Source organism: Pseudovirgaria hyperparasitica, assembly GCF_010093815.1.
Source record: "Pseudovirgaria hyperparasitica strain CBS 121739 unplaced genomic scaffold EJ05scaffold_6, whole genome shotgun sequence".
Lineage (NCBI taxonomy): Eukaryota > Fungi > Ascomycota > Dothideomycetes > Acrospermales > Acrospermaceae > Pseudovirgaria > Pseudovirgaria hyperparasitica.
Window position 1 is genome coordinate 430,290 of NW_022985554.1, and position 24,337 is coordinate 454,626.

The following is a 24,337-nucleotide window of genomic DNA, read 5'->3' on the forward strand; positions in this document are numbered from 1 at the left end:
TGGCAGAATTGCCAATGTGCCAATGTGGTGCGAAAAGCCTCCAGCAGCGGCCGATAAGACAGTCCAGAGTCGCAGGTGGGGAGCGTGGCTGGCTGATAAGGAGAGACTAAAGCTTCATTAGGTAATATCTCTATAGTCCGTAATCTCCGAAAGCTCTCGTTGTTGCTGATGCTGGCGCTGACACTTTGGAGTCTAATATGTGATCAAAACAACAATATCCCTGTCTTGCATATATAATTAATCAGATCAATCGTGACCCTTGTACGAAGCCTCAGGCGGAAGAATTAGAGTGGTGTATGGGAGATGATGTTCTCGTCACGTGATGATGACCCTCGGAGCACGCTTGGCCTCATCCAGTTAGTATAATTATACCCTTTTCGGCCTACGCGTCTAACTGGACGTGACGTGACTTGTCCGTGCACTTGATTGATACATCCACTGTCGCGCTGAACACGCTCCCCACCACGCACTTTGACCGTTTAAGCCGGTAAATCGACATCATATTATCAGGATGGCCGCTGCCGTGCAGAGAACCCCAATGAAACGTGCTCTCGCCGAGACCACGCAGACACGTCAGAATATACAGCCGTCTCCGCATTCGAACAAGAAACTCAAGGTCAATGGCGGCTTCACGAGCTCCCAGACCTCGAACAGGGGCAGAAATGGGCCCCCAGGCTCGTCGCAACCGAAGAGCCAATTTGAAGAGGAGGTGTTGCAGAAGATGACTCAAGGCATTAACACCTTGAAGAACACGAACAGCGAGAAAGATCAGCAATGGAAGCGTCCGCCCTTGGACGACTGGAAAGAGGGTCGAGACAACATTTGTTTTCAGCAAATCGAAGCTGAAGAAGGGACCATCTATGGGGGACGCAAGACTATCCAGCTATTCGGTGTGACAGAGGTAGATACGCGTGCCTGACTTGGAGGATGTCTGAGCCCTTGCTAATGTTTGCAGACTGGCCATTCGGTACTATTACACGTCTCAGGCTTCCTGCACTATCTTTACGTTGCTGCCCCTATCAACTTCGCACGCACCGACTGTGAATCGTACAAAGCATATCTTGAGTCTCAGCTAGCACAACATCAGCCCGCCATACATTCTGTACACATGGTCATGCGAGAGAACATGTATGGCTTCCAAGGAAATCAGAAGAGTCCGTACATCAAAATTACTGTCACCGATCCCAGATTCATAGCCAGGCTTCGGTCGACCATAGAGTCGGGGTCTGCCAACTTCCGAGGACTGTGGGGGCGCATCGACGGGGGCATCATGACGTACGATAGCATCCAGTATGTGCTGCGGTTCATGATTGACGTCAAGGTGTGTAACATGTTCTGGGCATGATATTAGCGGGACTGACAGGTCTAGATACACGGCATGTCATGGGTCGAGGTGCCTGCTGGGAAATACGACATGATACCCAGCCATGAGAGGCAGTCCACTTGCCAGATTGAGGCACATGTACAATACAGAGATCTGATTGCGCATCCTATTGATGGAGAGTGGGCAAAGATGGCCCCGCTGAGGATACTGTCTTTTGACATCGAATGCGCGGGACGTAAGGGCATATTCCCAGAGGCAGACCAGGACCCGGTCATCCAGATCGCCAACGTAGTGACGCGGTATGGTGAAGAGAAGCCGTTTGTCCGCAACGTTTTCTGTCTGGACACTACGAATCCCATCGTCAACACGCAGATTCTGAGTTTTCAAGACGAAGGCAAGATGTTGATGGAATGGCAAAAGTTCCTGCAGGAGGTGGACCCGGACGTCATAATTGGCTACAACATTGCCAACTTTGATTTCCCCTATCTGCTGGACCGCGCTGAACACTTGAAGCAAAAGAACTTTCCATACTGGACTCGCCTCAAGACGATGAAGTCGCACGCCCAGAAGACCAACTTCTCAAGCAAGCAGATGGGCAACCGCGATACAAAGGCGACAAACACAAACGGACGACTCCAACTTGACTTGCTTCAGCTGGTGCAGCGCGATCATCAACTGCGAAGCTATACTCTCAACTCCGTCTGTGCACATTTCCTGAACGAGCAGAAGGAAGACGTGCACCACACTATGATTACGGAACTTTTCAACGGAGACGCGGACTCGCGCCGAAGATTGGCGGTGTATTGTCTGAAGGACGCATATCTACCGCAACGACTGATGGACAAGCTGATGTGTTTGGTCAACTACACTGAGATGGCAAGAGTCACGGGCGTGCCATTCAACTACTTGCTGTCGAGAGGGCAACAGGTCAAGTTCATCAGTCAGCTGTTCCGTAAAGCCCTGGACGAAAACCTTGTCGTTCCCAACATGAGCTCTCAGGCATCGGAGGATCAGTATGAAGGAGCGACAGTCATTGAGCCTACGCGCGGCTACTACGACGTCCCTGTGGCCACACTGGATTTTGCCTCGCTGTATCCCAGTATCATGCAAGCGCACAACCTGTGCTACACCACACTACTCGACAAGAAAGCCGTGGAGAACCACAAGCTGCAGAAAGATGTCGACTACATTGTCACCCCGAACGGGGATATGTTTGTAACGGCCAAAGTACGGAAAGGGCTTCTGTCACAGATTCTGGAGGAGCTTCTGTCGGCGCGTAAGCGCGCCAAGAAAGAGCTGGCTGTCGAAACAGACGCTTTCAAAAAGGCCGTGCTCAACGGTCGACAATTGGCGCTGAAGATTAGTGCCAACAGTGTTTACGGTCTTACGGGTGCCACGGTTGGCAAGCTTCCATGCCTGCCTGTGGCGAGTAGTACGACAAGCTACGGACGACAGATGATTGAGAAGACGAGAGACGAGGTGATGAAGAAGTACACGATTGCAAACGGGTACGAGCACGACGCGCAGGTCATCTACGGCGACACGGACTCGGTCATGGTCAAGTTTGGCACCAAAGACCTGGCAAAGGCCATGGAGCTCGGGCAGGAAGCGGCCGAGTACGTGTCGTCCAAGTTCGTCAAGCCGATCAAGCTCGAGTTCGAGAAGGTCTACTTCCCATACCTGCTCATCAACAAGAAGCGCTACGCCGGCCTGTACTGGACCAAGACGGAGAAGTGGGACAAGATGGACACAAAGGGCATCGAGACTGTCCGGCGAGACAACTGCCGCCTCGTGCAGACCGTCATCGAAACCTCCCTCCGCATGCTGCTAATCGACCGCGACGTGAGCGGCGCCTCCGAGTAAGTCCTCCCTCAACCTATACCCAACAACCCACTAACACACTCTCCCCCCCTAGCTTCGTCAAAGAAACAATCTCCGACCTCCTCCAAAACAAAATCGACATGTCCAACCTCGTCATCACAAAAGCCCTCTCCAAAGAAACCTACGACGGCAAACAAGCCCACGTCGAACTGGCAAAGCGCATGAAGGACCGCGACTCGGGCTCCGCCCCGGCCCTCGGCGACCGCGTCGCCTACGTCATAATAAAGGGCCCGGCCGGCGCAAAGAATTTCGAGAAATCAGAAGACCCAATCTACGTCCTCGAGAACAACCTGCCCATCGACACAAAGTACTACCTCGACAACCAGCTCTCCAAACCGCTTATTCGTATCTTCGAGCCCATCCTCGGCGAAAAAAAAGCCGGCCAGTTGCTCACGGGCGCACATACACGCGCCATCGCCGTCGCCGCCCCCTCATCCCTCTCCTCCTCCTCATCCTCCTCCGCAAACGCAAACCGCGGCGGCCTCATGCGCTTCGCCCAAAAAACACAAACCTGCATGGGCTGCAAATCGCCCCTGACTTCCACCGCCGAAAAGCACGGCGCGGTCTGCGTAAACTGCCGGCCCCGTTTCGCAGAATTATACCAAAAGACGCTCTCCAAAGCGGCGGAGCTGGAGGTGCGTTTTGCCAGGCTCTGGACGCAGTGTCAGCGCTGTCAGGGGTCGGTGCATAATGAGGTTATTTGCTCGTCGAGGGATTGTCCGATTTTTTATATGCGCATGAAGGCGAAGAAGGATGTTGGGGATGCGGGGAGGGAGTTGGGGAGGTTTGATCGGGATGGGGCGCTGTGGTAGGGGGATGGGGAGGTGTGGCTTGTGTGGTGTGGAGAGGGGGTATGTGTATAGGTAATTAGGGGCAGTTTGGTTTTGATGATCAATTAGGTGGAAGGCGGAAAGGGAGTGCGGTTTTGTTCAATTAGGGTAGGTAGGGAGAGTAGGGTTGGTGTATTGTATTGTATTAGCACGGCATGGTCATGGTTGTCAGGTCAGAGGTGGCTTGATGTGTGTGTATGAGTTGATATGGTCTATCAGATGCGTGGCTAGCACAGCTAGCTTAGCATGGCATGGCATGGCATGGCATGTAAAACAAACAGTCTATACCCGTATCTCCACACCCAAAAAGTCATTTCCAATCCCCTCAAATCCAATCCACAATCCACAATCCACCCACCGACCCAATCCCTTACACCTTCCCCACAGCCGCACTCTCAAGCCTCTCCGGACTACTCTCCACCCCATCCCCATGCCCATCCCCGCCCACCTTCCCCAACTTCTCCAACTTCGCCGCCGCCCTTCCACTATGCCCACCCTTGAGCCCAACCCCCGTCTTCCACGCCGGCACACCCTCAAGAAACATCTCCTCGACCTCCTCAAGCGGCTTGCCGGCCGTCTCGGGGAACAAAAAGAAAACATGCACAAACATCGCAACACAAAACACGCCAAAGACAAGATACGTCTTCCACTGAATATTCACAAACGCGGGCGGGACAAAGTATCCAAGTGCGAAATTGAACGCCCAATTCGCGGACGTCGCGAGCGCAACTGCCTTGCCGCGGACGCGCAGGGGGAAGAGTTCGGGCGGGTAGATCCACGAGACGGGGCCCCAGGTAGGGGCAAAGGAGGCGACGAAGAGGTATGTGCATGCGATGACTGCTTTGGAGGGCGGGCCTGCGATTTGCCAGCTTGCTTCGGGGATGCCGTCTACGCCGCCTGGCGGGGCGGGGTGGCCGTAGGAGGCGAGGAGGCCCGCATTTGCGAATTGCCAGGTTGCCATTAGGAGGGCGCCGGCGAGGAGGACGGGGCGGCGGCCGAGGCGGTCGACGAAGAGGAGGGCGGGGATGGTCATGAGGACGTTGATGATGTATTGGATGGAGGAGGAGATGAGGAGGTTGTTGCCGGTTAGGCCGGCCATGGTGAAGACGTAGGTTATGTAGTCTGTGAGGGGGAGGGGGTGTTAGTTTGGGGGGAGGGAGGGGAAAGGGGGGAAAGACGTACACATCATGACGTTCATGCCGGTGAGCTGCGACCAGATCTGGGTGAAGACGCCGATGTGGGTGCGGTTGAGCATGCCGGGCCGGAAGAGCTCCATCCAGGAGACGTCTGCGTTCTGGCGCTCAAACTCGCAGTAGGCCTGGATCTCGGCGTATTCTTCCGCGACAAGCGAGCTGTGGGGATCGCCTTTGCCCAGCACGAGGACGAGCACGCTCTTGCACTCTTCCCAGCGGTCCTTGCGGGCGAGCCAGCGCGGGGACTCGGGCAGGAAGAGCATGCCGACGAGGAGGATGACGGCGGGGATGGCCTGGAGGCCCCAGGGGATGCGGAAGGCGGCGTTGCCCTTGAGGAAGCTGCAGCCGTAGGAGATGTAGAACATGATGAGGATGCCCCAGGTGATGGCCCATTGCTGGGCGCCGACGAGGCGGCCTCGGAGTCGGGGCGGGCACAGCTCGGAGATGTAGACGGGGACTTGGGCGGAGCAGATGCCGACGCAGAAGCCGTTGATGACGCGGCCGACGATGAGCATGGCGATGTTTTGGGAGGCGGCGGAGATGACGGAGCCGATGATCCTGGCGCGTGTTAGTGGGTGTGTAATTGGTTGTTGTGTGTGTCTGGGAAGACAGGTTGTAAATACCAGATGATGGAGCCGATCATGATGGCCTTCTTACGGCCGACCTTGTCGGTCAGAATACCAGAGACGAGGGCACCAAGCCACGAGCCACCAGCCATACTGGCAGTGATTCCGCCCTGGACATCAGAGCGCGGACCGAGACAGTTGCCTCTAGCATCACGGCCCTGCTGGTTGAAGTAGCATCGGTACGGCTGGATAGGGAGACTGGGGATAGAAATATCAGCACAAGAAATTCCAAAGATCATCAGGGCAAGCAGACGTACATGGCAGACATGGAACTGATGTCGAAGCCAAACAGACCACCGCCAATAACGGCGATGGCGGAGATGAGGTAGATGTTGCCAATGGCCATGATGGGAGGGAGGCAGCAGACACACACAACTTGGCAGTCAGTCAGTCAGTCAATTGAAGGAGGACGTCAACAGACGCAGGAAGCGGGCGGTAGACGGAAACTTATAGGGCAAGCAAAAGTCGGAGAACGCAAGTATGCATGGATGGGGCGAAAAGGTGGATAATAGGGCGGAGATGGGAGGGAGAGAGGGAGAGGATATTCGGGACCGCGGGGGTGCGCGTGCGAGGGTGTGTGTGGTGTGCGCGTGATGGGTTGCAGCGAGCAAGAAGACGAAGTGAATGGCAGGGGGCATGCAACATCAACAACAACGGCGATGATTGGATGGTTGGGCTGCAGGGCTGCGGGATTCGAGTCAAATGGGAGTGAGTAGTAATAGCAATAACAATGACTGACTTGACGACGATGAGAGAGGTGAGCCGAATATGGAGATATCTCCATGATTCATCTCAACCGTCCAAGCATCCAAACCATAATCCAAGTCCAGTATATGCGACCGAGACGAAGGAACAATACAGTAAGACGGCCGTGTCCCAATATTATCTCCAATTCCCCAATTCCCCGATCCCCCATCTTCCAACCCCAAACATGTTCCCCATTCCCCGCATTCCGCCATGGCCTGGAGGAATACAGTATGAGCCATATAACAAAAAAGATGACAGTGCAGCAACGTGGCCGTCCTGGAGCACGAACGCAGCAATTGTCTCATGTAGAGAGTCTCCTGGTTATTCGCTCACTGCCTGTCTGTCTGTCTGTCTGTATACGACGCTCACTTACAACCATCGGTGGTAGTAATTAAGTAATAGTAAGTGAGTAGTGAATGTATCCATACAACAGTCGAGCAAGCTGAGACATCCCCCGGGGTTGTAGGGTAACATTATCCCGGTAGCGCAGCCGCAGTACCAGGTGGCGTATTACCTGGCACGTGCTCCCCTTTTCCCGCCGCCGCTGACGGAGATGGCTGCGGCCCTCTATTCTGCACAACAATCAACAATCAACATCAACAATCCCCGAACTATCACTTATTCACTATACCATTACTCACTGGACCATTACTCAACAGCAACATCTCTTCAACAAAACTGACACGAAACACACAACTGACACAAGACACGAAACACGCGACTGACACGTGCACCCAGTCTTGGCTGACGTAGCCCCCACAAACAGCTGGGGCCGGGGCTGCCACGATCCAGCCCTGCCCGGCCGGACACACGATCAAGGAACGCGAAATGTGACGAACGATACATGCTACATGATACATAACACATACATCATACATCATCCTACACATCCATACTCCGGTACACAACTTACCAGCACCAGCAACCAGTCCCAGTACCAACAACAGCCGGAATGTAACTCATCCACCCATCCATCCATCCAGCAAACACGCTAACGATCACACACATATGTACATGTAACCACCAGGCCCAGCCAGCCCCACTCGGTCGGGGACAGCCCTACAGTCCGAGCTCCCGCGTCTCGTGACATCGCTCTCTTTTCTCTCGTCTGGCTGGGTGACCTCTCTATTAGTTAGTTCGTTAATTAGTGGCGGCCGTTCCGGTACTTTGTTCTTAGTCAAAGACTCAAAGGCTTTGATTTGAGAAGAGGAGGAAGGGAGGGAGGGAAGGGAGGGTGTAGGTAGTATATTCCAATGATAGTCATAATACTCATGATATATACATCCATACGCTCAGTACAGAACAGCCAATGGCCAACGCCTGGCTGCCCTTTGCCACACAACAACATACACACACCATTTGCCACAACCTATACCGCTCACTAATTACCTGCCCATGAGAACAATCGATATATATCCCAATGCACACCAAGAACAATTAAAATTGAAACAAAACAAACCAAATGCAAAAAAGCTTCCTACGTCCTGACATCTCCGCCTCGCAGACCCGCTATCACACTAACTAGCTCGTAAACTAAGTACATACATACATACATATTACCCCTTTCGTCACGGAGGGCAAGAACCACCCTATGCCATGCTCATGCTCGTGCCGCATTAGTAGCTCTTTCCTAATCTACTCTCTTCCCTCCCTCTGCCGGCCGGGCCGTAGCTCCTTCTAGAAGTCGTAGAAGTTCTAGAAGACAATGACAATAATAACAGCAACGTTGGATTATAGTTTGGTGTGTGTGTGTGTGTGTGTGTGTGTGTGTGTGTGTGTGTGTGTGTTGTGTGAGCGGCACGTGACTGACTGCTTGCACTGAATGCACACACACCATAATTACTACACTGGGCCAACAACAACAACAACACCTGTATTTGAGGTGCACAAACACACACACACGTACACGCACACACACGCAGGCACAGCAGACGGCTAAATGCCAGCTAACGGTGGAACGGTTAGGCGATTGAGCTTCCTTGCGAACAATCACGTGACTGTCCCTGGACATACACATGACACATATACACAACATCAGTAAGACCCGGGATAATACTTTTAAAATATTCAGTTTCTTGCCAGCTATCAATGAATGTTCTATCCGCCCCTCACACCGTGTACGCTTTTCGAGTTCACCACCCACTCTACTCTCGTCCCGATCGATCCAATCCATTCCCAGCGCCATACCGTGCCGTGCCATGCCATGCTGTACCAGCCCCAAAGAATAGGATAAAATAACCACCAACACCCACCCAGTCGCTATGCAAAAAACTTCCCAGTCTCACCATCTTCACACCTCTAACTACTCCCATTCAACGTCCACCACCTGCCGCCCCGTCCTCCTGCCTGGCTACATACTCCACCTTGACAACCCAGTCACTGCCAAACGCAACACCGCGCCCGTTTGAAATCCCCGCCTTCTTCCATGGCCTGTTAAGTCCAATGTCCACGACCCAGAGAACCCACTCTGCGCCGCTGACGCCATTGTCGAGTGCGCGCAGGATCCCCGTGCGAGGCGCGCCGAGGCAGACGACGTGCTTGGCGCGAAGTTCGAGGGGTTCGCCTTCTAGAATGGAGATTTCGCCTGTGAGAAACGACATGTTAGTTGTGGATTCCATCAATATACAGCATCGCTGAAGCCTTACCGGTGCTTGCGGCTACTCCGCTGGGCCCTTCGATGGCCAGGACCCCGGCGCGGCTCTTGTTTGCCCAGCCAATCATCTGCAGCACCTCCTTCCGGTCTGCGTCGGCGAGTGCGTCAAACTCGAGATGTCGGCCCAGGACCGCGTCTACAATGAGCTCGGGTGGTGCTTGCAGCTTCTTCAGCGCAAGCTCGAGATCCGTCCAGCCTCTGACTGATCCCCCGTACGCTTGGAACAGGTCAATCTGACGCCGCAGGTGCGTGTCGCGGTCGTTTGGGTCGCGATTGAAACCAACAACAGTCACCATAACGCGTACGCCTCGCATGTGCACATGTCTGGCCGCTGCCACCGCACGAGCCCCAGACCGATGGTTGCCCACGAGCACCACAATCACCGGCTTCGAGTTTAGTGCAACATTCTCGCGAGCAAGCCGTCGTCCGCCTGGATTGATGGTCGCAAGTGCTATTTCCGCAACCCCTCGACCCGCATTCTCAGCCATGATGTCCTCCGATAGTCCAAACTCGACCTCGGCTGTCTCTTCCACCGCAGCCATACTGCCTGGCGACAGTGTATGACAAGTCCGGCCCGATGTCACAATCCGTAGACAAGCCGATCGACTATTGCCCTGCGGCATAGGGGACGGCAATGGAGACTCTGGAGGCGTCGCACGGCCAGACGGTTTTGGGGAGCCTGTTGCGTGTGACGAGGCATATGCAGGACCAGCGTATGCTTTGTTACGCACGAGGAGGTTTGGCACTGTCGAGTGAGGAGGCAGGCCATCCGGGATAACCCCACTGCCAGATCTTTGAGGGTTCCGTCTGCTCGACGCTCGTGACATGTTGCGTCTGGAAGCCCGCTCACTCTCGACCTCGGACTCGCTCGAAGATAGGCTCTGGCTCTGTGTGCGATGTTTCGTTCCGCCCAGAACATTCTCAGTAGGATGTATGTTCTTGCCACCGTATGTGCCCGGTCTATGCTGTACTCGGTTGAAGCTGACAAGTCGATCCTCGTCCGCCGTCGTGTCCTCGTTACGGATTTGTCCAAACACAGTCGGCTTGTCGAACTTGGCGAGATTGCTCGCAAAGTCAAACTCCGGCAACTCTTGTATATCAGTTGCATCCTCCGTAGCCCAACCGTTCTGAGATCTTTCGAGCGCCTTCTGCCTCTTCTCCTTTTTATTCAGCGCTGACAGAGCAGCGATTCCAACTTTGCCACTGATGACTCCAGGCACTTTCGGGCCAGGTGGGGCCTCCTCTTTCAGCAACGGTGTCTGTCGCCAGCCTTTACCCTTGATGGTGCCGCCCGACTTCTTCACTACCTCCGGTGATGCGTCCAATCCAACTGTGTTCTGCGCTGCACTCGAGACTGGCTTCTTCTTGCGATTACCCTTCCCACCCCTTCTGGTGCGCTTCCAATCCTCCTCGTTTTTAGCACTCTCCATAGGCTTGCCAGTTCTCGTTTTCGTGAGACTTACTCTTCTGACTGGCTCGCCCTTCGGTCCATCAGTGTCAACTTCTTCCTGCTCGTCCCCGATTGCCATGCCTGAGAATGGCTGCGTCAAAGTCGCTGCAACGTTCTCCTTGGTGTGATTCACTGGCAACGGGCGCTTTGGTTTGGCGACAGCTTGTGTAAACTGCGTTGAAACTGGCGCAGCAGCTTCTACTGGCGGCTTCATCGGGGTGGCTGGAGCTTCCTGAATGGACCCTCGCAGTGTTTGATTGACGTTTAAACCCAACTCTGGTGCTGGAGCCGAAGGAGGTTTGGCCATGCTAAGTATGGCAGGGTCGACAAAGGACTGTTTGGCAGGGGCAGTAGGGCCAACAGGCATTTGTCTTGCTGCCCCTGCAATTGGACTCTGTGTTGGGTGACTCGAGAAGGACCCACGAGGCATCGCGAAGTTATGCGGCATGCCAGGGTGTTGGTACTGCGGCCATTGTTGGCGTTGTCCATTCTGACTCTGGAACTGCTGAGTCGGTTGCGGGTGGCTTTGTTGCCGTTGGGGAGGTTGAAATGGTGGGGCCTGCCACTGAGGCTGAGGAACTACGGTCGGCAGAGGGACTGGCTGTGAAGCGGGTACGGAAGGAGGTGGTTGTGCATTCTCTTGTTGAATTTTGATATCGGCTATGAAGCGGCCTTCGACGGTGCAGCTAGCTCTACGCTCTCCAGTGGCGGGATAGAAGACTACACGAGGTCAGTGATGGATACTACAAGATCGCGGAAACCTTCTATATACCATTCTGAAGAGCAAGCGTTGACGTTCGCTCGTCTACATGGGCCACGCGGCCTACAATGACCGAGTTTGGAGGCTGGACCAGGGTAACTGCAACTAGTAGGCCGACAAATTGAGAAGCCATTGTCGAGAGTTAAGGAACCTAGTCAATAGCGAGCATGACAGATCGACAAGAAGCTACCGGTAAGTTCAAGAGGCTTCGAGGTGAAGTTGGAGGTAGTCAGAGGATCCAGTCGTGATGCGCTGCCTTTACGCGTTTGCCAAAAAAAATTAATGGAGCAAGACTACTCAACGCGACCGACGTGCTTGGCATCGGATGTAGTGTCACGTGTCTCACGTGTCTCACATTCCGTCCACCGGAACAAACTCCATCAAATTCTTGTCACATCACACTTGATATGACTGGAATGACTCGATGGATCGTGCTACGGCCTGCGAACGAATGGGTCAACTCCCAAGAGTCTTCATTGTCGAGATGCATGCATGGAATGACAACATTACACCGACAACCCCGACGTGTCTCTCCACTTGACCTAATAGCAGATGAAGTTGCTACTATTCTCTCGGAGTAATGGAATGGATCTCAACTCGAGCAGCCTAGTGAGTATCCCTTGAATTCTATGGTAAGTATTCTAGATATTAGATGTCTTTTCGAAGTTTAACCCGTCAAAGCTGCTGCCGGGCCTGTTGCATATGGGCACATGGATATCCTCGCGCCCAACGATAACCGGGATCGCCTGATGTTTCCCGACAGCAACTACCATCAGTCATGCCCTCATAGCTCAGTGACCTTCGTCCCTATGTCGAGGATTTCTCACAAATCTTCGATAAGAAGTTTTTGGAAACACTATACATAGATGGCTCCATAAAGTCACTTCTTGGCACAATCGCGGACTGAGATGTCACGAACCGGCAGATGCAACAGATACTACGCGTAATGCCGGGATGACGCTACAAATGCAGGGCGATCAATGTAGGAAACCGGCGGGGCGAATCGGCAGTGACCGCTTCACCGTTAACCTGCCAGTATAGAGAATCTGTATATAAGGCTCTGGTTGCCAAAACGGTATGACCTATGGTGGCTTCTTTACACCTCTCCATGAGCAGTACTACTCATCCACAATAGCTGTGGATACCAGGTGCATCTCGAGCTGCACATCGACGTCTTCAGTCAAGAAGGGCAGAGAAAGTTCGACCAAGTCCAGTATACGCTTACCACCCCGCGCTCAGTTTCCCTCCAGCTTCTTTTCCATCCCCATATCCAGCTCTACGATAGCCATATTGATCGTCGTTGCACTGTTGCGGTGAAACAAGATGGTGTCGTGGTATTCGCTCAGTATTGCCTGCTTCGCAGCAATCGGCACCTTTCTGTTCGGTTTCGACACCGGAATAATCACCACAACAATAGCCCATGAAAGCTGGGTCGACTACATGAACCATCCATCTAAGGGTCTTACCGGTGCCGTTGTCGCTGTATATATTGCCGGCGAGGCTGTTGGAGGCGTCATGCAGACCCTGACAGGCGATCGACTGGGACGTCTTCGTTTTATGGAGATGATGTGTGTTGTTGTTACGATAGGGACCGTGATACAAACGGCTTCAGTAAACTTTGGAATGTTCTTGGCAGGTCGCATCATTGCTGGCTTCGCAGTTGGGTGAGTCTGCATCCTTGCACGTTGTGCGCTGCTAAACCCAGCAGAGGCATGGTCGCAACTGTTCCGATCTATCTCAGTGAAATCTCACCACCAGAATCGAGAGGTCTGATCGGAGGTATTTCAGGCTGTGGCATATCATTTGGCACCATGTCATCAAATTTTGTAGGTTTCGCCTCGGGCTACGCTCCGTACGGACAGATTCAATGGCGTCTTCCCTTGGCTCTCCAGATCCCATGGGGAATCATCTTGTTTTGCGGCCTAATAACGTTCATGCCCAACTCTCCCCGTCAATTGATACGACGTGGAAAGCCTGAAGAGGCGCGAGCTGAGTTCGTCAAAATCCGCAGAACTTCAGCGTCAGCGGCCGACGTACAGCAGGAATTTGCTCTCATGCAAAGGCAGATCGAGTTTGAGATGCAAAGAGAAGTCAAGTCTTACAAAGACATCTTTCGCCTATATCGGCACCGAGCATTTGCATCGATAGCCGTACAAACGATGACATCACTGACTGGCGTGAACGTGAGTCGACATCTGCCTCATCCCTTGTGAGTGATGCTGAATCACCTCAGGTAATACAATACTATCAAACGATCCTCTATCGGTCCATGGGCCTCGCGCCTCGCACAATTCTCATCCTTGTCGCCATATACGGAACGGTCTGCTTCAGCGCCAACTGCGCCACGTCCTACTTTCTCACAGACCAATGGGGACGGCGCAAAATGATCCTCGCTGGGCTGTCCTCCATCATCCTGATCGAGATCTATGCTGCGGTCATGCAACGATTCTTCCAAGACAGCACAAACGAAATTGGCAAAGGCTTCGCAATCCTCGGTATCTACCTATTCGCTCTGGCCTACTATGGCCTTCTGAACAGCACAACCTGGCTGTATGGAGCAGAGATCCTGCCGATGCCACTGCGCAGTAAAATCATGGGGCTCGCTGCCACCAGCCATTTTGTCGTCAACGTGGCCGTGACGCAGGCAGGGCCCAGTGCGTTTGCGACGATCCGGGAGAATTATTATTATCTGTTTGTCGCATGCTCGGCGTTCTTCTTGGGTGTGGCATATCTTTACTTTCCGGAGAGTCGACGGAGGACGCTGGAGGAGATTGCGGCCGCATTCGGTGACAACGTGGTTGGTATCGTGGATGTAGACGTCCTGCATCCCTCAACTACGGACGATGATCTCGAAACAGAGGGAAAGTCATCGGATAAACATGTCGAGCGCGCAGGAGATGCCGAGTGTACGAGCTATGTAGGTGAACCGAATGGAGCGACTTCTCGGATGGTTTGATGGATTAAGACCAACGCCTTCCGAGGTTTGATAAGTAGTTCTTCAACAAGAGCTATAAACTGACGGATACTCTACTGTCATCAGCGTATCGATGCCATAAAAAGCCTCAGCGACCATATCTCAATGCGGGGAAATGCGGGGAGCAGCCGCTTACGACTAAGAGCAAATGTACGGAGCTTACTCCGCGAAGCTTATAACAATCAACAATCACCTTCATTCAACTATCGCTACGAGAAACGTAAAAATAATTCACAGAGCGTACAGCCTACGATTAGACGTCCTACCTTGTCTAGACTACCCTGACTGACACACCACAAGTATAATTAAACGCAAAGAAATACACTCCAACATCAGCCCATTACCTCCTCTCTACTTTGCATATACCCCGCTCTCCTTCCATTCGACCCTTTCCATTGCCCCGTAGAAGCTGATGCTTGCACAATTACCTCACTGACCCCTATAAAGATGTCCTTATCCCACACCCATGCCCATTCCGCTCACTCAATAATCCCATCCTCAAGCCACACTCAACCCATACCCTAAATCTCAAGCCAAACCAGCATTCCAACTCCAACCCACAACCAAAACACACAAACAATGCCCCCAACCCAACCCACCCTCCGCGACATCCAAGCGCCCCTAAAAGCACAATACAAAGACGACCCCGCCAGCGCCCTCATCACCCTCAAATCACACGGCACCCTCGACAACAACACCATAACCTGCAAACTCTCCTCCTCCTCCTCACCCGCCCTCCAATCCGCACACCGCATCGCCGGCCTCCACGCCAAAGCCGGCGGCGGCGACATCTCCGCCGGCGAACTCTGCTCAGGAGACATGCTCCTCGACGCCCTCGTCGCCTGCGCCGGCGTGACGCTCAAGGCCGTCGCCACCGCACTCGGACTCCCCCTGCTCAGCGGCGTCGTGAGTGCCGAGGGGGACATGGATTTCCGGGGCACGCTCGGGGTGGATCGCGGGGCGCCGGTGGGGATGACGGCGATTCGGCTGGGGTTTGAATTGGTGTTTGGGGCGGGGGAGGTGGGGGAGGGGGATGTGGAGAGGCTGGGTAGGTTGACGGAGAGGTATTGTGTTGTGCTGCAGACGATTGCGCGGAAGCCGGAGGTTAGTGTTAGGGTTGTTGGGAGGGGTGGGGTAGGAGGGGTGGAGGAGGGGGTTGATAGGAGTGTTGTTTGGGGGACGAAGGTTTGATATTGGGGGGAGGAAGGGAACTTTTGTGATAAGCGTATATGATAGCGCAAGGCTCAGCCCCTCGTTGGGGGCAAGGTGGTCGTTCCTAAACATCCATATCAGAACACTTGAATTCCCACTCGTGGGAACGCGCGACTTCGTCGGTGATTTCCTCCCATGCCCATCCACCTGGTCTCAGCCGGTCTAGGACGCTTGCACTGTCTGGGAAGATTGTCCTCGATCCAAGCAAGCCATGCCAGATGCCAGCCCGGTTATCCACAACGCTGGTCTGCGATGCAGGCGACACGGCCGACATATGTTCCGGAGTCGGAACGACACGTCGCTTGACAATGCTGCCGTGGCACCAGAGATATACAAGAGAGGTGAATATATCAGCCTCGTCCCCCATACTGAGGAGATACAGGTCATGGCGTCCCAGCGGGTGTGATTGTCCTGCGTCCAGTCGGCCCTGATACATTGCCCAGACGTTGGTGAGGTACCAGTATACTCGTGGAGTCAGGCCCGTGAAGATGATCTTCTTTGCAGCTGGACGCACACAGCAGATTGCAACGTAAAGAGCGACGAATGGCATGAGACGGATCGTATCTTCGCCCTCCGGACGGGAGGTCATATTGATTGTTCCAAAGGAAGTTACGCTCGAACATCCACTCGTCGATGTTCTGGAGGTTGAGTGTCAGGGTGTCCATGAAATGGCCATCGGAATTGTTGAGTCCCTGTAGGTAGTGCCGCATGTCGTGCTCCATAAATAGAAAGTCTGTATCTATGTGTATCATGTCACGACGCCAATCCGAGTCTTTCATGAAGAGGAAAGACTCTTGTGTGGCTGCGTATATGTCTCCGTGCGTGCTCGGGCCGGGAATGAAAGGGGCTCCAGGAAAAGCGAGAAATGGCAGCAAGAAAATCAATTCTGCTTTGAGGCGGTGCGCATTGAAAGATGGGACACACCAACCAAAGTCTCCGTGATTGCATTGATCAATGCCGTGATACGTATCCATACGCTGAAGCTTTTGGACGAGTGGGACGTCAATCTGGAGATGGCGAAGCCACGGTCGCAGAGCTCTTCCGTAAGGATACGCCGACACCATCTCGTCTGGCAGCAGCTCTGCAAACCTGCTAGCAACAGGTATCTTGAACCTGTTTTGTCCGTAGTAGCCCTCGCCTTCCTTGGTTAACTGTTTACATACCATCATGATACCCGGTGCGTTGTATGTAAAGGTGCCAAAATCTTCCTGCGTAACGTCGATTGCCTCACCCGGTTCGTCTTCCACCAACACCATCTCCATGATATCGTTCCGAATCTCGGCAGGAAGGTCGAGAAACCTGAAGACTCCAGGCCCTATCCATTTCCCCGGTAGCATCATAGTTTTCATAGGCTCGCATCCAGGAGTGTATAGTCACTACATCCTGATCCGAGAATTGGATGTAGCGTTCAGAAACCTGCAGTGCTCGTTGCTGAACAGAGACGAGACACAATTCGCGGTCCATTCTCGAAAAGATCCGAGGCGCCGTGAGCCTGTCGAGAATCACAAGTGGTCAGATACGTCCAGTGGTCTCTTACCGTGAAACCGGCAAGTCTGGCGAGTGGTTTTTGACAAAATTAGAGTCAGCTGCGTGGAGTTGTCACGAATCTGGACGCGAGGAAAAGGAATTTCGAGGGACGGACAGGGCCATGAACGCGAACCAAAACTGACAACACGACGACGAGACGCGAACGTGAACAGTGTCGCCGCAGGAACGCGTCAATACGCGACCGACGTCATGCCCAAGCTCGCGTATGGATGAAACCAATACCGTCATAACAACTTTTTACCCCCTTTATATTCCGTCCCAATCCTAGGAATTTCATCCAGCGACCTACACTTCTGGCCCACTAGTCTAGTGGTAGTCAACAACGTGGTTAAAGAAATCTCAATACCCCAACATGATAGAGCCCGGGTTCGATCTGCGCGATACGAGTTTCTTTTGTATTTTTTTACGCGAGATTCCGGCTTTTGAACAGTGTCGTTGGAGGCTTGGCATTGTATTTTTATGACCTTTTTTGCGTCTTCTTCGGATGTATACAGCGTAGTATCAGGGTTAAGGAAGCTTGTTTCATGTGTAAAGTCACATCAAATTGGGTATTCATTGCTTTGTAAACATTTTTCATGTCCTCAAGATGTTTTGGCATCTCCTAGGACAGCAAATCGCTTATCTTGAACAACCGCAAAGACGCATCGTCGCTAGCTACGACAAATTGCAATTCTACCCCTGTGGAGCTCTCGCTACCAGGCATGGTCTCTCCTCTAATCTTGCGCCACGACAGTTCATTGACCGTCTTCGTGGGTGCAATCGCACGATCCATCGTATCGGCCGAAGCAACACTCAAGTCACCACACCTAATGCGTACAATGCCAACCGCCCCATCTTCAAGCCCAAACGCCAACACATAGCTCTCATGTACAACGTCAGGCGCAAAAGCGACAGCAGTGACTGACGTCGAAGCAGCAAGTGTCTGCACCACCGTAGCCTCCTTGCCCTCAAGTTTCCAGATCTTGACGGCTTTGTCTCGGCCAGCAGTTGCAAAGAGTCGAGGGCCAGCACCCGGTGCCCATGCGCCATCGAGGATCATTCGCGAATGGCCCTTGGGATTGCACGCTGCGAGCTTGTATTCGTTCTCGTTCTCGCTATTGCGTTGAAACACTGCCCATTGTCTGTCGCGACTCACGCTGAGCAGATACTCATCATCGTGTGAGAATGCTAGGCCAGTGACTGTCAAGGTGTGTGCGGTGAGTGCCGGCTTGACCTCTCTCCATTCCTTTGTCTCGTATAGTCTGATGACGGCATGATCGATCGAGCTTGCTTTGCAGGCTGTTGCTACAACTTTCCCATTATGAGATGCAGCGACTGCGGATATTTCATAGCCGTGCCCGTACAGCTTTTCTGTTTCGGGCCAGAGTAGGTGTCGGGCGAGATGGTCTTCATGTGGAGGGTGGCGGATATCTAGCGTCGACTTGAGAACGACGGAAGCTGGGTCGATGGGTATGCGTTCATCGTCCTGGTCATCTACATCCGCATTGTCTTCGACAGCTTGTATGGCTTTGTTGGATAAGCCAAGGACTGGGATGTTGGCAGCGTCGGGGAGCTTCCCCTCAGTGTGTGTTTTTATTCCGCATAGACGTTCCAGTAAGTTGGCAACTGCTGATGGTTCATCAAAAACTCGGAGGAGCTTCTCATCTGCGCCCGACACGAATCGGCCCGGCCCTATAGAACTTACGCAATTTAGATCGTAACCGTGGATCTGGGGTCGGCAGAATTCGTGCCACGATCTGTTACCGTTTCCCGTCCACTCTGCAAATAACCGCGTCGTCTGGTCAGATCCGGTGGAGATGACATAAGTGTGGTCGGCAGCCCAACATGCACTCTTCACCTCTTTCGTATGCCCTGTGATAGCAACATCCTGCATCCACATATCCTTCGTCTTGTCGTAATTCCACAAACGCCAACTCCCTGTCCGACCAAGACTCACAACGGAGTCTCCAGCACGAGACCACAGGCCGATCCAGAAGCCACCCGTACTGCCCGTTGCTGACGTCGAACCTTTCTGAGCACTGATCTCGCCAAGTCTCGTCGTGCAAATCCACACCCCAGACGCCGGATCAGCTTCCCATATCGAGAGGGAATTATCTGCAGATGCCGACAAAAGTCTAAGGTTAGGACCTTGACGGTGCCAATTCGCAGTAAATATCCAATCCTCATGTCCAAGAAGAAGCGCTTCAAAGGTAAGCGAATAGAAATTCTCCTGAGTATCGAATCTATGCGCTTTGTTCGACAGCGACTTCCCCAATACGCCCAGGGACGGATCATTAGCAGCCCTCGAGCTCGGCGGAAGTTCCTGTCCGGCGTGGATGCGCCATAATCGGATGTACTTGTCCTGGCTCGCGGATGCCAGGAGCAGGTCGGAGTTTGCGTCAGACGTTTCTCGTGTGAAAGACAAGGATCTGATCCATGCTTCATGTCCCGTTAATGTTGCCTCAAGTGAGTACCCGTAGTCCGCAAAGATGTAGACCTGGATCGCTGTCCTGGTGCCCGCGATTGCTAATACCATGGTCTCCGAGTCCAACTGAGCCACGGCTAGACACAATGGAAAATGCCGGGGGATCAAGGTAATACTATGTACTAGATCTGCTTTCACGAACGACCCAGCGTCGTCGAAGACGCTGCGCCATATCTTCACAGTGCCGTCTGCAGCGCCGGTGGTGAAAGTGGTACTACCAGGCACCGTTGCGATGGAATGGATCGATGCTGAGTGGTCAGTCAGGACTTGGGAACAGATAAAACCATTCGGCGAGGATGGATCAGGACTCCATATGCGCAATGTCTTGTCTGCGGCGCCGCTGATAAAGAGGGGTGTTGAGTTAGGAGTGTAGAGAAACATGATGGCGCTGACGGTATCGGTGTGGCCAGGCAGAAGGGCATGGATGCCATGATATGATGTGTCCTAGAGTATGTCATTATATGAGACGCCTCTATGAGTTTCAACGAAGCTCAATCTCTGATGAACTTACTAGTGGACTCCACACTGCAACATTGTTGCTGGCTCCAAACACCAGCAAGTCTGAGTTCTGATCCCAGTCCGCCGCCGAAGGGTGCCGATTCCCACCTGCAGCGAGGAAGTCTGCTTTGATCTCGACCATCCTTATAACTATCTATTCATGACGCCCCCCAAAAAAACGTGCATGGGTATCGAAAACGTGACCTCTCCATGACTGAATGAAATTTATGCCGCTAGGAACCACGCCAAGACTCGCTAGGGATTTCCCTTACCCAGAAAGTCCCTGCGGCTCCAAACATCACACGTTCTATCAACACATTCCATCATGTCAGACACAGGAACAATACCAATCCGCCTCTCTTTTGGCGGTGGTCTAGAAGCCTACTTTTCAAACAAACGCACTCAAACCGTCCAAGTGCCAAGTAAAGACGAATCCGGCGCCCCGTCAAACGCCGCTTTCCTGATCCGATATCTGCACGAGAATATCATGCAATACCATGGCGAGGCCAAAAACAATCCATTCGTAACACCTGAGGGTGACGTGTATGTTTGAGCTTCACATTCTACAGTCCCTATCAGGCATGAATGAATGAGGGCAAGGTGTGACATACTGACATGCGAACAGGAGACCGGGCATTCTCGTGTTGATTGGAGATCCGGATGAGATTGATGGCGAGTTGGCAGACTGGGAGCTGGAGGGTGAGGGTGCATATGTGTTGAAGCCAAACACGCTGGTGTCGTTCATTTCGTCGTTGCATGGAGGGTGAAAGCTTGGATTGAAGCATAGACATGGGGGCGTGAAGCATAGACGATACTACTGTTCTGATCTGTGGAGGAGGAACATGCAACCATGTCATGGGCGACGCGAGCCTTGGGTGTGCACAGTGGAAATGAGAGGAAAGTACTCATGGCAGGTCACGTGGCATCACACTACGAGCAAATAGCATATGATGAGCTTGTAAGTGGAGAATGGCTTTCTACGAGGATAGTATGCTATTCTATGGTAAAGACCGATCAGGCCTCGCGGGGAACGCCGGGACATGCAGGGCTCATGAGATACTGAGAGGTGGGTATCACAACTTCAACTCTCCTTCGAAACCATCGACATGCATGAAGTTTGCTCGGAGGGGCGTTACGCTAGGACATTATTAGTTTGATCAGAACTCTACTGGAGATTGAGGACTCACCTGATGTCCTTCTCTTTCACCACCCATCCATCACTACCAGGTCCACCTCTTTCTACGCTCTCGTATACGTCGGTGATCTTCGGAGCCCACTTGAAGTGCTTATGTTTATATCTAAAGGCCTTTGGTTTCTTCCCGTTCATACTTGTGGGCGCCTCGCCTTCCTCGCTTTCCCTAATCTCCACCTCCGCTTTGTCTGCGTCTTCCGCGACTTTCTCGCCCTCATCGGGCACCTCAACTTCTTGGAAACAGCTTCCGCTCGTCCATGTATTCTGCAACATCCGAGTCCATAGCACCTTCTTTTGCTCGACTCCTTCTACAAGCGGCACGTTGACGGTATAGACGTGTACATCAGGCTTCCAGTTCGCGGCCAGGTTTTCGATAATCTTGACACTGATGCGACTTGCGCCAGCCACGATTTCCGGATCATGATTCTTGTCGAAAAACGCGTATGAGAGTGCAATGGCGCGCTTACCACAGACAGCAGCTTCCATAGCACCGCCCAGTGTCCCACTAGACAGCGAGAAGCACGCCGTGGTATTGCGCCCGTAGTTCGGCCCAGAGACAACGAGGTCGATTGGACCACGCGACTCGAAGAAGTGGTGCAGACCAATTTGTACGCATGATGCTGGCGTGCTGTCTATCAACACCCACTCGTCCTGGTGTGGCTCGTCGTCGCCCTCTTCGCCTTCTCTTATCGTGCCTGCAAGCGGTGTTTTGCTCGTTGTGCCTTGGTTGTTCAGCGCGCCAGTGCTATCACGTCTTACAGCGCCTGGTCGGTAGTATGTTGGCGTAATGGCTTGGCCTACCATATGGGCCTTTCCGATCCATGAGCGCTGGACATGCGGCAGGACGACGGAGACAGTGTGGCCGGCGGACTGCAATTGGGAGATGAGAGTGTGAACATAGGGCGAAGATTGGTTCGAGGGTGGACCGTCATCGTTTGTTACCTGGGCAATTATCAGAATTGAATCTCTTCCCAAGTAGCGAGGAAGGTTAGGATAACAATGAGGCCAGGGACAGACTGCGGGGAAGACGTACGAGGATATGCATGGTTGCGCCGGTGGAATGGATGTACGAATCGGATCAGTCGAAATTATATGTACCGAAGTTGGACAACGCGAAGAGTGAATTGAGGCGTTAGTGAGTGTACAGTCCTAACCGGCGCAATGTTCTCCTTCATTGACGACATGTGGGCGAAATTGCCCCCGCCACACCTTCCTGTCCACCGTAGTGGGGCTTTCTTCATTGGGCAACTACAGGCGGCCCGCTGTCAGATGCCGAGCCCTATTTGCCCTGATCCAGACGACGACAACAATAACATCACCAACAACACGCCCGTGGACACTTCATAGTTGATTGACCTCGTCAGAACGGCGTGTCAGGAATACCAAGACGATGTGATGCCGATGATCATGGATGGTGAAAACTTTCCGCCCACAGCACAGCCAAATGACTTGAATCCCCGTGAAGTTTCCATTCACAACGCGTCGAAACGGTGGTTTCGACCTCACGCAGTGCCATTGAGATGGCTCGGTACGGCCGATATGACCTCGCGAAGCCTTTTTCACAGACCTTCTCGGCCTTGTTTGAGACGCGAGCGCGAGGTTACGAGGTTACGAATGGGTAGGGTATAAGTTTCTTCGGATCCCCGCAAGGCCCGGAGAATCGAGAGTATATATGCACGTCGGACGCAGCTGCATGTAGGTTTCTGGCAGAAGAAATTCTACCTCAGGGGAAAAACAGCGCTTGCATCTACTGGCATCCGCTTCTCACCACTGTTACTCTTCATCCTCACTACGTCTTTCTATCCAGAACATATCTCAGAATCGTGCTCCCATTCGTCGCGTTCAAAAAACTCCCTACCTCGCATAAAAATGGTTGTCGCAGTACCATCAGCCTCTCTTGAGGGCAAAGTTGCTCTCATCACAGGTGCTGGCCGTGGCATCGGCCGTGGAGTCGCCCTCGAGCTGGGCAAGCGCGGCGCCTCGGTCGTGGTCAACTATGTGTCCTCCAAGACCGCCGCGCAAGAAGTAGTCGACACGATACACAGCTACGAGAATGGCGCCAAAGCCGTGGCCGTGCAAGCCGACGTCTCCAAGGTATCAGAGATCACTCGGCTGTTCGCCGAGGCCAAGCAGGCCATGGGCAAGATCGACATCGTGATGAGCAATTCCGGCGTCGAGAGCTGGGACAAGACGGAGGAGATCTCGGAGGAGAAGTTCGACCATGTGTTCAATCTGAATGCGCGCGCGCAGTTCTTCGTCGGACAGGCCGCGTACAAGAACATCGAGGACAACGGACGCGTCATTCTCATGTCGTCGATTGCGGCGGGTCTGCTTGGTGTCAAGGACCATGCTCTGTACAATGCATCGAAGATGGCGGTTATTGGGATGGTCAAGAGCTTTGCGACAGACTTTGGGAAGCGCGGTATCACTGTCAACGGTGTTGCGCCAGGTGGCATTATGAGCGACATGTTTACGCAGAACGCGTGGCATTACATTCCTGGCGGCACGCCTGATATGCCGGGCGAGAACGTCGAACAGCTCATGAAAGACAGCTGTCCACTGGGACGAGTCGCCCACCCTGAGGATGTCGCGAGGGTAGTCGCCTTCCTTGCAAGTGAAGACGGCGGTTGGGTTAACGGTGAGTGCATTCCCAGAAACCGATAATTATCGAATGTCAGCTAACGTCTTGCAGGCCAGATCATGACCATTAGTGGGGGCAGTTCTCAGTGAAACGAATCATTGTCAATCATGGATTCTACATCACTGTCACGGAGGATTTCGGTAGCGGTCAAGCATTTCGGCGGGTCAAGCGGCATTGCATTTGTACAACTCGGGGAGCATTGTGAGTACAATGGTTCACGGGTGTTATGATATCACGAGCAACGGTAGCACACGGGTTGATACAGTGCGATTGTCGGTTTGTAAGAAAAGAAAAGTTATAAAGTCTCTATTCCACCCAGATTCATAAGTCATATCCGATCCTTG

The 24,337-nt window shown here is 53.1% G+C and overlaps 11 protein-coding genes across 11 annotated transcripts; 5 read left to right on the forward strand and 6 right to left on the reverse strand.

The window, feature by feature from the left end:
• Positions 1-511: 511 nt before the first annotated feature.
• On the forward strand, positions 512-4,017 carry EJ05DRAFT_499394 (DNA polymerase delta catalytic subunit; the record flags this gene model as incomplete). The annotated part of the gene is made up of 4 exons (XM_033746828.1): positions 512-901; positions 956-1,321; positions 1,370-3,183; positions 3,240-4,017. The coding sequence occupies 4 exons, from the start codon at positions 512-514 to the stop codon at positions 4,015-4,017; spliced, it is 3,348 nt and encodes a 1,115-aa protein (XP_033601420.1).
• Positions 3,995-6,578, reverse strand: EJ05DRAFT_531376 (sugar transporter). Its single transcript, XM_033749023.1, has 4 exons — positions 6,112-6,578; positions 5,852-6,052; positions 5,218-5,786; positions 3,995-5,157 (listed from the first exon to the last, which is right to left on the reverse strand). The coding sequence occupies exons 1-4, from the start codon at positions 6,198-6,200 to the stop codon at positions 4,406-4,408; spliced, it is 1,611 nt and encodes a 536-aa protein (XP_033601421.1). The 5' UTR covers positions 6,201-6,578; the 3' UTR covers positions 3,995-4,405.
• Positions 6,579-7,074: 496 nt separating this feature from the next.
• On the reverse strand, positions 7,075-7,751 carry EJ05DRAFT_537344 (uncharacterized protein; the record flags this gene model as incomplete). The annotated part of the gene is made up of 3 exons (XM_033749379.1): positions 7,515-7,751; positions 7,243-7,483; positions 7,075-7,173 (listed from the first exon to the last, which is right to left on the reverse strand). Exons 1-3 carry the CDS (start codon positions 7,607-7,609, stop codon positions 7,075-7,077), a joined length of 435 nt encoding a protein of 144 aa, XP_033601422.1. The 5' UTR covers positions 7,610-7,751.
• Positions 7,752-8,646: 895 nt separating this feature from the next.
• On the reverse strand, positions 8,647-11,727 carry EJ05DRAFT_475208 (uncharacterized protein). The gene is made up of 3 exons (XM_033743753.1): positions 11,477-11,727; positions 9,247-11,424; positions 8,647-9,185 (listed from the first exon to the last, which is right to left on the reverse strand). The coding sequence occupies exons 1-3, from the start codon at positions 11,595-11,597 to the stop codon at positions 8,914-8,916; spliced, it is 2,571 nt and encodes an 856-aa protein (XP_033601423.1). The 5' UTR covers positions 11,598-11,727; the 3' UTR covers positions 8,647-8,913.
• A 725-nt stretch (positions 11,728-12,452) lies between these two features.
• On the forward strand, positions 12,453-14,719 carry EJ05DRAFT_327880 (putative MFS monosaccharide transporter). Its single transcript, XM_033740820.1, has 3 exons — positions 12,453-13,128; positions 13,173-13,647; positions 13,698-14,719. The coding sequence occupies exons 1-3, from the start codon at positions 12,788-12,790 to the stop codon at positions 14,418-14,420; spliced, it is 1,539 nt and encodes a 512-aa protein (XP_033601424.1). The 5' UTR covers positions 12,453-12,787; the 3' UTR covers positions 14,421-14,719.
• EJ05DRAFT_327839 (uncharacterized protein) lies at positions 14,719-15,831 on the forward strand. Its single transcript, XM_033740819.1, has one exon. It carries the CDS (start codon positions 15,018-15,020, stop codon positions 15,627-15,629), a length of 612 nt encoding a protein of 203 aa, XP_033601425.1. The 5' UTR covers positions 14,719-15,017; the 3' UTR covers positions 15,630-15,831.
• Positions 15,626-16,255, reverse strand: EJ05DRAFT_475210 (uncharacterized protein). Its single transcript, XM_033743754.1, has one exon. The coding sequence runs from the start codon at positions 16,237-16,239 to the stop codon at positions 15,715-15,717; it is 525 nt and encodes a 174-aa protein (XP_033601426.1). The 5' UTR covers positions 16,240-16,255; the 3' UTR covers positions 15,626-15,714.
• Positions 16,256-17,635: 1,380 nt separating this feature from the next.
• EJ05DRAFT_475211 (WD domain, G-beta repeat-containing protein) lies at positions 17,636-20,524 on the reverse strand. Its single transcript, XM_033743755.1, has 2 exons — positions 20,174-20,524; positions 17,636-20,106 (listed from the first exon to the last, which is right to left on the reverse strand). The coding sequence occupies exons 1-2, from the start codon at positions 20,300-20,302 to the stop codon at positions 17,800-17,802; spliced, it is 2,436 nt and encodes an 811-aa protein (XP_033601427.1). The 5' UTR covers positions 20,303-20,524; the 3' UTR covers positions 17,636-17,799.
• Positions 20,265-21,028, forward strand: EJ05DRAFT_327928 (ubiquitin-like modifier 1). The gene is made up of 2 exons (XM_033740821.1): positions 20,265-20,703; positions 20,786-21,028. The coding sequence occupies exons 1-2, from the start codon at positions 20,486-20,488 to the stop codon at positions 20,925-20,927; spliced, it is 360 nt and encodes a 119-aa protein (XP_033601428.1). The 5' UTR covers positions 20,265-20,485; the 3' UTR covers positions 20,928-21,028.
• Positions 21,029-21,233: 205 nt separating this feature from the next.
• EJ05DRAFT_499402 (sure-like protein) lies at positions 21,234-22,397 on the reverse strand (the record flags this gene model as incomplete). The annotated part of the gene is made up of 3 exons (XM_033746829.1): positions 21,234-21,297; positions 21,348-22,294; positions 22,386-22,397. The coding sequence occupies 3 exons, from the start codon at positions 22,395-22,397 to the stop codon at positions 21,234-21,236; spliced, it is 1,023 nt and encodes a 340-aa protein (XP_033601429.1).
• A 704-nt stretch (positions 22,398-23,101) lies between these two features.
• On the forward strand, positions 23,102-24,306 carry EJ05DRAFT_327944 (1,3,6,8-tetrahydroxynaphthalene reductase). Its single transcript, XM_033740822.1, has 2 exons — positions 23,102-23,990; positions 24,045-24,306. Exons 1-2 carry the CDS (start codon positions 23,222-23,224, stop codon positions 24,080-24,082), a joined length of 807 nt encoding a protein of 268 aa, XP_033601430.1. The 5' UTR covers positions 23,102-23,221; the 3' UTR covers positions 24,083-24,306.
• The last annotated feature ends 31 nt before the right edge of the window (positions 24,307-24,337 follow it).